The sequence below is a fragment of the Physcomitrium patens genome, chromosome 5, assembly GCF_059467195.1.
Source record: "Physcomitrium patens ecotype Gransden chromosome 5, ASM5946719v1, whole genome shotgun sequence".
In the NCBI taxonomy this organism is placed as follows: Eukaryota; Viridiplantae; Streptophyta; class Bryopsida; order Funariales; family Funariaceae; genus Physcomitrium; species Physcomitrium patens.
The window spans coordinates 13,254,714-13,270,089 of NC_143414.1; the positions used below are offsets into that span (position 1 = coordinate 13,254,714).

Below are 15,376 nucleotides of genomic sequence, written 5' to 3' on the forward strand. Positions count from 1 at the left end.
GGCACAATAACTAAATAGAGAGAAGAAGTGTAGAACAATAATATGAATATGTTGTAGGTCCCTTCTTCTTTTAAACAAATAATTACAATTCTATAATTAATGACTATTGAAGCTAATAATTGTGGATGGTAATAATGAAGATTAGATTATCATGATTGTAGATGAATGTATTTTTTTTCATTAGTTGTGAATCTAGTAGTAGAAAAATGAATCTAAAGGTAATTTTTTTTATGATTGTGATGATGGATAGATTGCTTTAGTAAAAATTTAGGTCACTTTATCATTCCCCTAATTTTACTCTTTAAAGATCCTTCTTAGACCTTTCAATCTATTCAAAAAATGACTTCTTTGTAATCCAATTCCTATCTTCTTAAAAAAAAAAAAAAAAAAAAAAAAAAAATCAATGCTTGAAAAAAATTATCAAATAAACCTCTAAAATGTCCTATAATAGATTTGATGTGATTTTTTATTTTTGGAGTACAAGCTAATTCAAATAATTGAAACATCTTCTTTTCAAAAACATGCTTAAATTCCATTTCTTTAACATCACACCTTAAATATTTTGAAATATCCTACTTTTTAAATTAATCCATATTGTCCACAACTACCTATAAAATTTTGTTTGCCATATCCTCTTTGTGATTTTTAATCTTTTGTTGTTGCATAAATAAAGCAAAGGCCTCAAACATGCTTTCAAAATTAGGATCAAAATATAGACCTTGTCCTTCACTTGTATCTCCACTTCTAGTTCCACTTCCAACTCTACTTAAAACTCCAATTGAAGCACCACCCATATCTCTTCCTTTGCAATATAAGCATTGTAATGTGATCTTGTCTTTGCAAAGATGTTCACTCAAGGTTGGTCCTGTAGATCAATACATGGTGGAGGTGAAGCACCTTATCAAGTACAGCAATATCATGGTGTCTACAGTTGCTACCATGAAGGGCCCACCAGGGTTTAAGGGCAAGCAGAAGAAGGAGAAGAAAATACTAGACCTTAGTCATTTGTCCGTGGAAGATAAGCCAACTGCCATCTTTCTTTTGACAATCGTCAAGCACAATGTCATGGTCGATGGAATAGCCGGATTCATGGTGAAGCATTTTCTATTGCTTGTGAGAAGAACCATGTCAAAGTAACTACGTAGAGTGTTCTCTCCACTCGGTTCGTTTGAATTGAATTCTACTTTTCCACAAGAAGTTGTGATGTCCCAACGGTATCTGCATGAAATCATGTTGCCCCTCTTAAGAAGACTTAGCAAAATTCCCACCTTTAGTATGTGTTAGATTGAATTGAAGGGGGTTATCGACGAATTTCAATGCATTCTGATGTAGACTTGATTCAGTGAAAGGTGTTACTGGATGCACCTTTCTTTACTAACTAGATTATATCCCTGTAAGAATCCTGTCATTGATCTATTCTGTCAGCTCTGAGTTTGTGATAATGAGTTAGCATATTGTTTTCTGGTGTTTCTTAACTGCAATAAAAGGTATCATGCGATCCTTTCAGCTTATACAAATTTGCAAATTTAGATTTTGGTCTGGATTGGTAACCTTTGGAACATGGACAGTTCCTGTTACATGCACTCTCTTTGTAAACGTTACAGGATTTATTTGTCGTGTTTTAAGATGTATATTGAGATGTAACCCAGGACCTGCTATTGCCCGAGTTTCAACACTTTTATTTACTCTCACTGGGTGCAAATGTACTCGTCTTCCTGCAAAGTTTCTCAGGGACTTGCAGCCCCTCAGGAATTTTAGACTTCACATTCTCCCAACTCTCCGCACGTAAACGCCTTGAGATGATTGCCTATCGCTCGACCGTTTGGAGACAACATTACAATCCGGAGGCCGCTCATACAGGGCTTCCCCTTGGTTGGGGCAGCTAAGGTCTCTTCAACGGTTGTTCTGAATCAGTCGAACAACCGTTCACATTAGCGTCTATGGTTTTTGCCTTCGCCCCAAATGTCCAAGTCCCATCGTAGTAATTCGGAAAGGAGGTATAGTTTTTGTACCTTTCTGGACCTTCCACAGCCAGAGTTACCGCAATGAGTTTTGCGGTGCCTACACATTTCTCATCGGCTCGTGCATTCCTCACTTCTTCGTAGGTCCTGTGAATGATGTACTCCTTCCCAACAAGGGGTACCACCCTCTCAAATGCTGTTTTCATTCACCGTGTCCGTTCAATGTCGTTTGCATGTTCTTGTTCGCAGATCTCCACCACCTCTACAGCAAATCTCAAGGAATAAAATTGACGGAATGAAGAGAAAATGAGTCTCAACGCTACGGTTGCGAGGAAGATATTGAGCTTTAACAGTGTCGAGTCTCCAATGCAAGATATAAAAAATTGTTCCAAACAGTCCGAGAGGTTGATACGAGGAAACGTAGGATTATGAACTAAATTTGCATACCGCGCACGGTGGTCTTGGGACCGTGGACGTACGTCTGTAGATCGGGGGAGTAGAATTTGGTTCCTGGCAGATTGTTGCCGCACCGATTACCTGATACTCTACACTATTGTAGCCTTATCTTAAGCTCTTCAAACGTGAGGTATCCATTCCTGTTCTTCCACTCTGTATTCTTCTTTCTGGGGAAGTTGAATCTTAAATGCCAGCATTTTGGGCAACATGTTACGGAGGAGGTGAAAGAAAGCTGACTTGTACCCATGAGTGAAAAATTCGACACTAGGATTAACAGTGTACTTCAGTCATTCGATTTCTACAAAAGCTATACAATGATTTTGTCAGCAGCTGAGAGATTACTTGCAAGGGCAAAAGTCTCGAAGTGTTTGTGTCAACCGACTGTCGTAAATATATTGAAGATAAGAAAAATGAGGAAGATGCGGAGGCAATGAAGGCATGTGAGAGGCGAATGGATACGAAATTTTACAATCAACAGGTTCTTTCCCTGATTTCTGGAGTCCGACGCCGTGATTCCAAGCGGTTTGATCATCAAAGAGTTCAAAACATCTAAACCCTATTCTTCCTCCCGTCCCACAGCGTGCATGTGGCAACTAGCGCATAGAAGCACAGATTTGTATTCTTTACTTGGATACAGAACAATCATTGGCAGCTTTGCTGTCCTGCTAAACTTGAAGAAGAACGTAGGAGCGTGAATTTCAAAGCGGGATGTTAAGATTACAATGAACGTAGCCAGGGCTTTCTTCCTCCTCTCGGTGGTGTATGTAATGTTGTTTCTTGTGTGGTTCTTCTGCATAATTGGTCCCTCAGTCTTCGATTGGAAATGCCAGGCTCCCTCCCATCGCACCATTAATCATTAATCATTTGCAGTTCACACTGCGACATTGTCCTTTCAATTATTGGCCCTCCCATATCGGGTCACACTCAGAATTGCAGGATGTTGGAACTAGAGGTGCAACTGCCGCGAGAAAGAAAGTTGATAGAGTTGGACAAGGCATCACCAACTTTCTACGAGGTCAAGGAGAGACTAGACAACTGTGGCATTGCAAAGAATTGGTGTGTGGAGATCTTGCGCGGAGGCGAATACGTCTCCCCAGATGATGATACCCAGCTCAAAAACTGCAAGAAGCTGACGGTGCGCGCTGCTCCTATTTCGGAGAAGACGATGCTTGGCCCCGGGACCTCCTCTACCATTGGAGCAGGTTCGTTGCGGTTGAAGAGTATCCGACTTATTATTCAGTTTCTAGAGGATTTTTCATCTCCTAATCTAATGCTTTTAGTCTTCATTTCCTTGTGAAAATTGCAAATTTCTCCCGATTATCAACTATGTGTCACCCCTGTTTTCTCGACAGGTAACCCAGAGGTTCAAATCCAACAAAGAGAGAAACCAGACCTGCAAGAAATGATTGAGAACGTAATCTGCTTTATAGGCCGCATTTACATCTGCGACCAGAAGTGCTCGGGTTCCAATGCCACATCAATGCAATATTGCCGAGGGACTGTAGGACTAATAGGCTCCTCCGGGGAAACCATCGGTTGCTGGCACACCATAGAAGACGCAGCAAACAAGAGATCACTGCAAAAGATGTTCATCGAATATCCAAACTACCCTAAACCTCTTCTCTTCGAAGCTCAAATCAAAGATAACCTCGTCAGCTCAGATCTCGACCTCTTCGTGGCCGAGCCATGTGAGCCATTACCAGACGAGACCGCTCACCTCTGTTCTGCTCTTGATGTTTCCCTTGCCGACAATGTCCACTGCTTCGGATTCCCCGAAATTGTTGATCGGGAGCTTGTGGAGGGCTACAGCAGGAAGAAGAGAGAGCAAGGCCAACGATGCAGCAAGAATGAGCTCCATAGAAAGCTGAGATTACCGACAGTCTTTAGCGGGCGCGTTTGCTTTAACGGATGGAAACAAGCAGTCGCGGACTATCTTTGTTTTCCCAACAGCTCTGGTGGCATCGTAGTTGACGATTATGGGTGTCTCAAGGGTGTCCACGTAGCAGCATTCAGAATTGGACGAAACCTCAATTACCAGAATGCGAGGGTTGTGAATGGTCGTCACCAGCCTGCAACTCGAAGCAAAGCGCAACGTAGCAACATCAACCGCCAATCCAGCTTGCAAAAGCTGCACGCAAAGCTCAATGATTTCCGTCTCGAGACTGCCCAGTGTCTGAACTCGAGCAAGACTGAGGTCGCTGCATTCGTGCCGGTGCATATCATAGAGGAGCCCTTGCAATTATCGCGGATGCAATTGATAAGGTGGAAACAGCCTCATAGTCGGAAACCGGCTGTTTGTGAGCAATTCGCCAGACCCTGCCTCATCAGACCAGCGCGGACGACTCACCCAATCGAGTTCCCGGAGGGCAATCACACACAAAACTCCGCTCCTCCAAGAAAGAAAATCAAGACGCAACAAGCCTCCACCCGAAACCCTTTCATCTGGTTCTAAAATCCTTGGCCGCGGGTTTAGGTGGTAGTAAACGAACCTCACTTTGTAAATTACAACGAGCGTGTCATATGAAAAGTTTGCTTCTTAGTAAGTTCTTCGAATATCACACATCTAACGTTCTCTGTGCCAAAACTGTAACCATCGAAACATGAAAGATACGAACAACAAGTAAAGGTTCAATCATTGGATGCACCGGGGTTCCAAATCTGCCAGCCAGCGGAGTGGATCCAAGGACGCATGGTTGGACAAATTTATGGATTGCTGTAGTACTTGCAGACTACAGATGGCTCGGGACTCCAGTCTGTCAAGCGCACGATGCATGATCTACAGTTTACCCTTCAATTCACACCAAAAAGAGCGACCAGACACAGAAATGGCAAGGCAACCATGGTTCAGAAAAATATGCAGTAAGAGTCGCTATTGTCAGGAACTCAAGCTTACGAAGTGGTCGCTCCCAATACAAAGGATTCCATAAAACGGATCAACAATGAGTGATCCAACAATTGAATCGACTACCTCTGAAAAAATGATACTTCCTTAAGTCTATTAGAAAGTCACGCATCACTTTTATACGAATCAAAAATTGCTGCTTTATCCGGCTTTAGATAACACGATCGATTTCTCTTTAAGTCAGTGTTATTGCTGTTTCTAAGGTCCTCATATACACATTAAACTGTTCCGAAAGAATACGCGATTTCGACATGCAGCAATAAGGATCTTCATCGACAGTCAAACGATTACGCCAGTTCACGAGCGTTGGGATCAATTGATCGGCGAATGTATCTCATGACATCGGTCCGCCGAATCCCTCCCATGTGTAAAATTGTGACCACATTCCTCAATCTGTTGCACACACATGAGTCGTAGCCTGCGCAACACAATTCGTCAGTACATTAGCAAACTTCACCCGATCTTCGGCTTAAGGGACCTGAGAGTAGTGCCTACGCTTCCACAAAGATTTAAAACATGGTGTGTCGTTGCGTGAGACTCGTATGAAAGTGACAATTCTAACGAGGAACCAGAAAAAGCTGAAGGGTGCACCTCTTTGGCGGTTAAAATGTGCCTCCAACCTTCGTTGCCGTGTGTCGGTTAGATCCACACTTACTTGTATGCTGACCTGAACACAGTAGTGAAGGAATATCGCACGAGCCTCGAAAGTTAGGTATTAGACAGAAAAATAAAATAAAAAAGCATCGCTCATGGTCTGAGGAGGTGCTCAGCGTGGAAGGATAGGTTTACCTGATAATTATATGCATATCCGCTCTCACTCTCGGAATACGTTGGCATATTCGGCGCTTCTCTGCAGTCGAACATCTGCAACATCACAGGATACAATCAAGTAATGTTTTTTTCTTTTTTCTTTATATCTGTTTGTTTTATCTTTCTTGTGCATCAACCGCGACTCAAACTGCTGAGAGTCTGGGCATTAGACTGGCTTTAACTATTACGCATCGATCATGGCGTTTGAATTCTATCAGAAACGCAAAAGTCGAATTGAGACAAGCATGACAATCCGTGGCACTTCACCTCGGCGAGCGACGTCATGGTTGATCCTCGGACAGATCTTGGGCACCAATCACCAAACTCGACTCTTACTAGATTCTAAATCCTCTTCACTGGAAATGCGATGTAGACCCTCTGAACAAAGAGAAGCTCAAAATTCTATGCACGATTGTCCCTCTCCCTTCAATACGCTTTCACGCAACCAAAGGAGTGCGGATTCGAAAGCTCGATCGACCCAGATTTTCAAAACAGTCACTGCAGAGAGGAAAACAGCAACAGTTCTAAGATAGAAGACATCAAAGATCGACTGCAAAGAGAAACAAACAACGACACTGGCAAACCAAATATAAACATAACCACTACCTGCATAACAAAAGTTAAAGAATTAAGCTGAAGCCACATTCAAGAATCTAAGAATCTCAGTATGATGGCAGAGCGGGCCAACCGAAAAATCTGACAAGTTGTGCAACCATATCATGAACTACAAGCGATGTCCAACACTGGCCGCACTCGCTGCAACAACCACCGCTTAAATGTAGCTCACGACTGACGTTTCCAAGACCCAAATGCGGCCCTCAGAATTGGGCATGCACCGATCAGCAGATTTCGGGCACTGCCAACTGAACAGAAATCCAAGGTTGCCGGTGCTTGGGCAATGTGGTTTCCAGCGCCGGAGTTTGGGAGCGCAATCAAAAGCAGAGCCAGACAAGCTACGCAGGCACTTCGACGATGCGTGGAGATTGAACAGGGGGAGGGGGGCGGATACGAGCTTTTTAAAGGACTCTAATGCACGAATGATCTTCCAAAAATAGGTGAGACCTTGATGAAGACTGGTCAAGCTGGGCGGCATGTCCGGTAACTAAGTAAGTGGGACCTGGACCACATTTGGCAAAGATCCAACTCATGCTCCCAAACCTGGCAAGTTACGGCGTGTCATTTCTTAAAACACAAAATCGTAACACACAGGGAAAGGCTGTCGACTCATCACGGACTGCGTGTCATGTGGGAGCGGCACCAGCTCTACGCCGCTGTACAGTACAGACTACACAACATCGCCTCCGCTCCGCCGGAGACAGCTGCAACTTCATTGACATTCATGTGATTGATGCTCAATCATAACCAGCACCTTTCGTGCCTGCTAAACCCCTCTCCATCTCTCTCCCCCCATCTGCATTGCACTTCACTAGCCGAGCCAAATCATGACCGTAATCGTGCGTCAGGTTGGCATTACCGCGTAAAGCCAGATAATTCTGCACACCCGGAGCTTTTCTTATGAGGCTGCCAAATACAGGTGCCGTAGAAAACTGCAAGTCAAGGCTTTGCTAGTGGGGAAAAAAGTAAAACACACGACCATTATTATGAGCGGATGATTGGATGCTGTTTTTGCCCACTGCTGTTGTGCTGCGTCTAGTGAAGTCCAAACCCAATTGTCGTCGTCTGACATTCAGGGTGTTCACACACAGATGCACTGGCAGGGCGTGACCCAGCCTGGCAGTTCCGATTGCCGATGCAACTCACATGTGCGAGAGGAGGGGAGTAAACCATGATCGCTCGCTCAACCTCTGGCCTCCGTAAAATAGGTTCCGCAGGTTCGAAATCCTCTGTTTCTCGGCTGCCTTAATTTCCAAGGCAACCTTGACACGATCTCCCCTACCACCAGCACCCACGGGCGGAGCTCCCAATAAGACGGTTGCTTGCTTCGTCGACTACACACAAACATTGTTCCCCCACCTCCCCTCTTTAAAAAGTATTCTCCTCTTAAATGCCGTGAATAAAAACGTCGTAGAAGTTCAGCTTTTACGCACAATGCAGGGGAGAAGCGATTAAAAAATACACAGAAGCAGAGAAAAGTAAAACGCCGTGACTGTGGGTTGCGGAAGTCTAAGCCTCAGGCTGGAACACATCGACAACTGTGCAAACTGATCCCACTCGCAAATGCACGAAGCTTGCTCACTCCTCATGTCAAAGTGGATGATTCCACATGCTCTACACACGCATTTCCCCCCCATTTTCTTTTCCTTTCTTGTCTTTCCTCTTTAAAGAAAGGAAAAAAAAAAAAAAAAAAAAAAAAAAAATCCTTCTAGTGAATTGTGGTGATCGAATTTCTTTTCGTCAAGAAGAAGCTACGGACCTCCTTCAGATGGAAGATTAACCCTAAAAGACCCGCCTTTGGTATTAACGTTATTATGTAAAGTATCACGAACACTGGTGTTCATTCATGAAAACGGAGGATTTTTTATTTTTTATTTCTCTCTCTCTCTCTCTCTCTCTCTCTCTATTTTTTTCTGTTTTCCCTTTCTGTATTTGTTTCTTTTTTCAATTGTGATGCATTACGTCAATTCAACAGTCGAAACACTTTATCAACCTAATTAAAGCTTCGATTGTAATGCCATTCCATGATTATTTTTTTTAATTTTTTTGAAAGGAATAGAAAAAACATAATATCAGATATCACGCCCTTATATTGGTTGTCGTTGCAATTCGATTGTTGTAACGTAAGATACAAACAACCTTTTCATTATTGGTTACTTAAATAGAGATAGTAGGTAATAACTTACAATTCCTATCAATGTTGGCAGATCTAACAATTGTTACACCATCACTAAAATTAAAATAATAATAATAATAATAAATAAATAAATAAAAACTGCTTCGACTAGAGAAAGACCACAGCAGAATCATTCAGAGAATGTTATGTTTAGAAATTTCTGCCCAACATCAATTCTGTTTTCTAAAGACGAAACTTGGCACCTGCTATGAATTCAAGTATCATTCCTCCCACGTGTGTCAAAGCAAGTTGAGTTTGGAAGGAGGCTTAGGCATGGGCATGCACCCAAGTTTCCAGTCATAAAGACCAATGAATGCACTTTCAGAGCTTCCAAACCAGAGGAAACGCATTCATCTCATTCACCCATTCATTCATTTTACTCAAGGACCCTTCACAAAACTGGCAGACAGATAGGGCTGGAATGAAGGTCCTCCACCAGAAAACTTCTGGAGTGACTGATTCTGCCATAACGTCGGAATACTTTTAACTGTCAACTTAAGGTTTTTCAGCTATCTCGGGGGATTTTTTATTCGAAAAAATATATTTTTTAGTGGAAAAATAAGATTTTGATGTGCTCCAAGAAGGGGGGGGAACAAACAAACAAACAAAACAAAACAAAAAAATGATTTTCTGCCAAGGTTTAATTGAAAAAAAATTAACAAAGCAGTTTTTACATTTGACCCTTGAACCAACAAAAACACATAGACTTGGCCAAAACCATCCATAAAAACACATAAAACCACCACCTCCATCATACTAAACCATCAACTTCATCCTTGTAAAATTTGCCAAACATTGGTGGGCTTGGAATGGATTTAAAATCTTTTCTACAGGAAGAATGGTTGCTTTTGGGTTTGTGCAAGGGTGGTTTAGGGTAAGCTCTACTGGTTGGTTCAAGGGTGTGACACAGTTTCAATGTATTTTGATGTTACCTCTCCACCCAGATTCCTTTCCTGGTGAAGAAGCACTCCCAAGAGGGTCAGTTAGGCCACTGTTTTTTATTTTTATTTTTAATCCCCATGCCAAGGAGGAACAATGGCATATAGTCTCTTCCCTGTGTGACTCAGAATGTGATCTGTTTGTCTACCTCTTCCTCTCCGTTTTTTTTTTTTTTTTTTTTTTTTTTTTTTTCCTTCTCCTTGTGGACAGAGTATTTTTGCTTTGTCTTCTACTTCTTCTACTTCAATTTCATATGCTTTCTTTTGAGGTGGTCCTGGCTATAAGATATTCCAGTCACCTTCACCCACATGTTCCACACACTCCCAGGCTGCCTTGAGCAGATTCTTGAGGTTGGCTGTTCCCACGTGCTGAGCACCCGTTCCCCTTTTGGCAGCCTGGAATTGGGAAACAGTGATCATGGCCTCTCATATTCCAACTGGAACCAACCAGACTGCATTAGAGAAGGTTCCTTCCTTCTCCCTTCCTTTTTGAGCCTCTCTCTCTTTCTTTGTCTTGTCTTTCCTCTCTTTATTTCTCATTTATTTTCAGCAACTTCAGATGTGGGCACTGAAGTCTGGGTTGAGGGGGTGTAAGATCCAATTGCTTCGATGATGGTGAGATGACGTCCCAGTGTAGACTTCTTGCCCTTGCTCCATTCTGAAATAGCCCACAAATTCAAGGATTTTTGTAATTTTGGTTTTATTTTATATTATTTTTATAACATGTTTGTGAAGCTGGACTTACCAAGGAGCAATCATGAAGTATAGTTACCTTTTGTGCAGTATTATTCAAGTTTCTCATTTATTTCATTATCGTATTAAAATTTAAGACTATTTACATTCTTTAATAAGAAATTTTCGTGTTTGTATTACTTTGTTTAATCTGGGGGTCAAGGGAAGTGGAGGGAACATATATTTCAGTAGACAAAGACTTCTAATTTTCAATTTATTTATTTATTTATTTGTAGGTTTAAAATTTGAAATCTTGAATGGTAGGAATGTTGAGATGGTGGATTCAAGTAGATGCTTGGGTTCTACGCAACCTCCAAGACCCTTGTCACTGCACCATCAACAGTGATTTGTATGTTCAATCAACCAGTGTATGCTTTAAATCTGCAATATGCCATGTTTCCTTGGATATATATTTTTTTTCCAGAAAACTCAAAACTCTTATCGACTTGTGGCACAATTTCAAACATTTTCTCATTCGTATACACATACACACCACATCCTTGAAGAGCAAAGTTGAGATTTCCACAATGTGTGGAATTGAGGTTTGGATTGTGTGTTCCCCATTGTTATCCATCAACTTCTGGACAAGAATCTTGAGATGCCCCAAGCATCACCCCAAAGTGGAAGCTTTAGGGTTTTTGTCACCGTGCCCAACAACACCAGACACAGCACTTTTAGGGTTGGGAATGGATGAGGTTGGGGCAGACAGGTCCTTTCACTTTGTTAGGCCACTGTAAGGGGGGAGCCCACATTGTGAGGCTTTCATCAACAGAGTGATAGGAAAAGTAGTTCTGCTTAAGTGGCATGCAGCAGTAGGTGAGCACCCCTTCCACTTGTTCCAACTTGGCATGAGGAGCTTTGTTTGTAGCCCATACCACAACCATTGCCTTTTTGTCTTACTTTCTGGGCATATCATTTTCTTGCTTCATATGTGTCAAAGATGACAATTCCAATATCCACACTTGGGTGTAGGATAATCTCAAAAATAGGGCCTCCTAGAAAAACCATGCCCATTATCCTCAATTCCATGAGAGATGACAGCTTTTTCCAGTTTCTTTTTAAAACAACCAAGTTGGTTCTGAATTTAAGTTTATTCAAACAGCTGCCAGTGTTACATGAAATTTCATCCACCTTCATCTGTGTACTGTTAGAAAATACAGATGATGGTGGGAAAAATTCTTTCAGGCTATTTGAAAAAAATATACATGAATTTAAAATTAACTAAAAATATCATTCTTGTTATTCTTGTTATTATTATTTTTCCACTAGACAATAAAATGATTTGTCACTTACTATTCAAAGAAACAATCAAATCATGTAAGCCAATACAATCAATTCATAACAAGTGTTGTTATAGAAATGATTGTATCATTTTATAATATTTTATTTTTATTCCTGAAAAAAGCCGTTTTTCAGTTCTTTAGTGACTTGTTTATCAACTATACAACTGTTATCAAGACATATTATTATCAATATTGCACTGTTATTGACTTTGTCTGATATTCAACCATTGGGCAACATTTGTATCTACATATTCGTCACAATTGTTACAATCACCAACCATGTCAACTTCATTCTCAGTTTAAACACAGAAAAGTACAGTTTCCAAAAAAATTAAAAAAAAATTAAAAAAAAAATCTTGCCACTGCTCACCCAATTTTCAACTTCAAATATCTAGTGAACTTTAGGCTTTTTCTTGAGTTCACATCCATTTAAGAGTAGCATTTCCGTTTCTGCTGCCAAGCACAATTTTGAAGACTATCGTGTTAAACAGATTGTATCGTGCACCGTATGAAATAATGATATCATGGTCCGCAGGAATTGAATCATACCTTGTTGGAGAGTTCAGAAGAAGGTGGGACATGGATTGTACAATGTGAGGAGAGTTAGCCGTTTGGGAGGTGGTTGCGGATGGAAATGTACGAGTAGAGCTCAGAGAGGAGGCAGGTGCTGAGCTTGCAATTCATTTCGGTGGTGTACACTCTGAAGGTTAGATTCCAATTGATTTCCTTGGATGACTTGCAATGATCCAGTGAATGCCGACCTGACTTCGTTACGTTTGTTGTGTTTTGTAGAAATGTTACGTGGTTGTGCGTGCATTCGGAACGAGGATTTTGCACACTTGCTACTGCGACAAGTTTCTGTATGCTTGAAGGTTTTGGATTGCCATGTCAATTTGAGGGTTTGGCAGCTTGTCGATAGGGTAAGCTTTGGAGAGTAACGGCGGAGGAGATCCATTCTAGTGGAGGTAATGCACTGCATGACTAGTCACTGCATGTCGCTTAGCATGCTCCTGAATGTTGCATTTGCAAGGTTCGTCCTTTTCTCTCGGTTGTGTAGTTAGCGATGTAGGATGCGAGGTAGGGCACTTATAATATCTGTCATGTATCACCGCAGATAGTTGTTCAGGGAAGAGGCTAACAGGTGGTGAATTAAGAATCGAGTTTTTTCGTAAGTCTAGTGGCTTTGTTATTACAGGGTCCTTTTCAATGGTTTCTACAAGGGTGCACATGGAACATGCACTTTATGCTGTCCTGACCGTCGTGTTGTACAGGGGCATTCTTTATGTTAAGTGAATGATGGATACGCGAGATTTCATATCCATGCTGGTGCAACAAGGGGCTTAGATCATTTCATCAGCCTCAGATGGCATTTAAGGTTATTCATGCATGTATCAAACTGGTTTGCCTACGAAGAAACGAAGGTAGGTTCGAAAAGGTTGATACCAAAGCGTTTCTTTCCAGCACGACTTTGTTATCGTGGAGTCAATGTGCAATTCAAACTTGGTGCTTGTTGATTGTTGGTAAAGGTGAAAGAAAGGGTTCCGCCACAACAGGGTTCGTGAAGAGACGTGAAGGATTTGGCACTGTCGAGGACTTCGTTGACGTTGCTGGCGCCGTTGTGAATGCTCCTGAGAAGCCAACAGTCTGCGTTGTGTCTGTGGTGAGCTTACATGAGGTTTAGCATTTGAACTTCATTGCGTGGGTGAATGCCACTTTCCTTCAACGTTAACAACGCATGCGGATTATTGAATCAGGGCTCAACTTTAATCAGAGGTCTTGTTATCAATGTTTTAGGCAACATTGTTATGTTTCACATCAAATTTTAAGACCAGCGCTCAACTTGTTCGTTGCGTTTGTCAACTGGCTCTTGGGGCTTACCGCATTGAAGATTACGTTGAGAGTTCATAATGGGTAGAAGCGAAGTCCGAAATCGAGGGAACTATTGAGTTGGTTTGATATGGCTTCAAGCGTCACTTTTCGCCTTGATGGCTTGGTTGAACCCTTAGATCATGTTAAATTCATTTTTTCAAAGTTTGATATAAAGCTTTGAAACTTTAACAATGTTTCCTAAAACATTGTTCATAGGGAAATTATTTGAACATTTTTTATTGGGAACAATGTTCCCTGTAAAGCTTTAAACTTTGAAGCTGATTTGAATAGCTCAAATAATGAAAATTTCACCATGGAATCACTCACAACAATGAAGTCATGGTTCTGAACTCCTATTGTTAGTTTTTTCATGTGAAGTGATCTTTAATTTAGTGATGCACTGTCAGCTTCAAGCCAGCAAGATGCCAATGAATAGAGACTGCAGGAATTGACACTAACACTTACCGACTTGTCTGTTGCATATGAGTGAGCTGCAAAAGCTTTTTCGCTGCAGAGGGAACAGTGCCATTCTTTGGAGAAAAATTTACCAAGCCATGCCTCGAAGTACTCAAATTCACAGATTTTGAAAAAAATATCATGAACAGTGAACACAAAAAAATATGTAACTTAAATGCATAAAATATAAGAACATGAGAATTCGGAGCAACTAGGAACTTAAAAGATGAAGGCATGAACATAGTATATAATTAATGAAGGAAAGACAGTATTGGAATCATAACAGCTATTAAAAAAGAAGAAGAAAATAAATATAAATAGGCTAATCATGATCTTCTCGAAACACAGGTTGTATTACATAGTACGAGGCACCGTACCATGCAAATGCCTTCAACTGCTTTGAATCATTTGATCTGGCATCCAGTAATTCCTGACTAAACCTCTGGAGCAGTGTGCTGGGAAGAGTGCCTTGAAACTGTGAACTACTTTCCATCTTGGCATATTATGACGATATAACATGTAATCAAACTGCTAGCTCTGCTCATAGTAGAGCGTTTGTCGGGCATGACGAGCAGAAGGAGGAGGAGGAGGAATGCAGCACAATGTTTTAATCATCCAAGTGAGCAGTCGGCAACTAATCATGTATCCCGCTGGAGGTGTGACTCAGCTGCAAATCACGCTAGTATTCTGAGAAACCGATCGCGCCAAACCATTCGGTTTTAATCTATAGAACTGATTTATTTTGTAGGAAAATGTTGTTGTTGCAGAGAGGGAGTGGATGTGCTAGATTACACAAATACTCAACCTGGACATGGGCACACCTGATCGTGTCTAAGAGAGAGAGCGAGCGAGAGAGGCTGGCATGCATGCTCCCCTTCGAATATTCGCTTCAGCAGCGGCCTCCCTTCCAAGGCTGCACTTTCCTCTATGCGCGACTCCTCACATTTTCGAAACCAAGATTTGAACGTGTTCTCACCTTGGTTTGAAGGGATTCTGTGGGGAATTCAAGACCGTGGTGGTAGCTAGATGAACAAGGTTGTGTAGGTGCAAGTTTTAGGGTTCGGGTTTTAGGGTTGCAAGTTTCACTGGATGCGAGGTCTGAAAGTTTTTGTGGGTGAATGTTGGGAGTGGTTCAATCAAATGGATTTAAACAAATGTGTACTTCATTTCACTTTCAA

General features: G+C 41.5%; 4 protein-coding genes across 11 annotated transcripts; 2 read left to right on the top strand and 2 right to left on the bottom strand.

The window, feature by feature from the left end:
- Positions 1-496: 496 nt before the first annotated feature.
- Positions 497-2,167, bottom strand: LOC112282154 (uncharacterized). 2 transcript variants are annotated; one of them, XM_024519447.3, is made up of 4 exons: positions 2,013-2,167; positions 1,653-1,905; positions 997-1,218; positions 497-865 (listed from the first exon to the last, which is right to left on the bottom strand). In XM_024519447.3, exons 1-2 carry the CDS (start codon positions 2,165-2,167, stop codon positions 1,755-1,757), a joined length of 306 nt encoding a protein of 101 aa, XP_024375215.1. In that variant the 3' UTR covers positions 497-865; positions 997-1,218; positions 1,653-1,754. The 2 variants fall into 2 exon arrangements, with proteins under 2 accessions (XP_024375215.1, XP_090106710.1); XM_090250584.1 differs by having other exon boundaries at positions 997-1,905.
- A 1,187-nt stretch (positions 2,168-3,354) lies between these two features.
- On the top strand, positions 3,355-5,057 carry LOC141045375 (uncharacterized). The gene is made up of 2 exons (XM_073533907.2): positions 3,355-3,619; positions 3,770-5,057. Exons 1-2 carry the CDS (start codon positions 3,355-3,357, stop codon positions 4,867-4,869), a joined length of 1,365 nt encoding a protein of 454 aa, XP_073390008.1. The 3' UTR covers positions 4,870-5,057.
- Positions 5,058-5,272: 215 nt separating this feature from the next.
- Positions 5,273-8,282, bottom strand: LOC141045376 (uncharacterized). Of its 3 annotated transcripts, XM_073533908.2 has the most exons (5): positions 6,818-7,678; positions 6,397-6,627; positions 6,109-6,183; positions 5,911-5,986; positions 5,273-5,737 (listed from the first exon to the last, which is right to left on the bottom strand). In XM_073533908.2, exons 2-5 carry the CDS (start codon positions 6,412-6,414, stop codon positions 5,607-5,609), a joined length of 300 nt encoding a protein of 99 aa, XP_073390009.1. In that variant the 5' UTR covers positions 6,415-6,627; positions 6,818-7,678; the 3' UTR covers positions 5,273-5,606. The 3 variants fall into 3 exon arrangements, 1 of the variants encoding a protein (XP_073390009.1); XR_012217473.2 differs by lacking the exons at positions 5,273-5,737; positions 5,911-5,986; positions 6,109-6,183 and having other exon boundaries at positions 6,413-6,627; positions 6,736-8,282; XR_012217472.2 differs by lacking the exons at positions 5,273-5,737; positions 5,911-5,986; positions 6,109-6,183 and having other exon boundaries at positions 6,413-6,627; positions 6,818-8,263.
- A 2,144-nt stretch (positions 8,283-10,426) lies between these two features.
- LOC112282324 (uncharacterized) lies at positions 10,427-14,074 on the top strand. 5 transcript variants are annotated; one of them, XM_090250579.1, is made up of 5 exons: positions 10,427-10,473; positions 10,855-10,939; positions 12,409-12,579; positions 12,666-13,533; positions 13,668-14,074. In XM_090250579.1, the coding sequence occupies exons 4-5, from the start codon at positions 13,237-13,239 to the stop codon at positions 13,779-13,781; spliced, it is 411 nt and encodes a 136-aa protein (XP_090106705.1). In that variant the 5' UTR covers positions 10,427-10,473; positions 10,855-10,939; positions 12,409-12,579; positions 12,666-13,236; the 3' UTR covers positions 13,782-14,074. The 5 variants fall into 5 exon arrangements, with proteins under 5 accessions (XP_090106705.1, XP_090106706.1, XP_090106709.1 ...); XM_090250580.1 differs by lacking the exon at positions 10,427-10,473 and having other exon boundaries at positions 10,830-10,939; XM_090250583.1 differs by lacking the exons at positions 10,427-10,473; positions 10,855-10,939 and having other exon boundaries at positions 11,288-12,579; positions 12,666-13,294; positions 13,400-13,533.
- Positions 14,075-15,376: the final 1,302 nt, after the last annotated feature.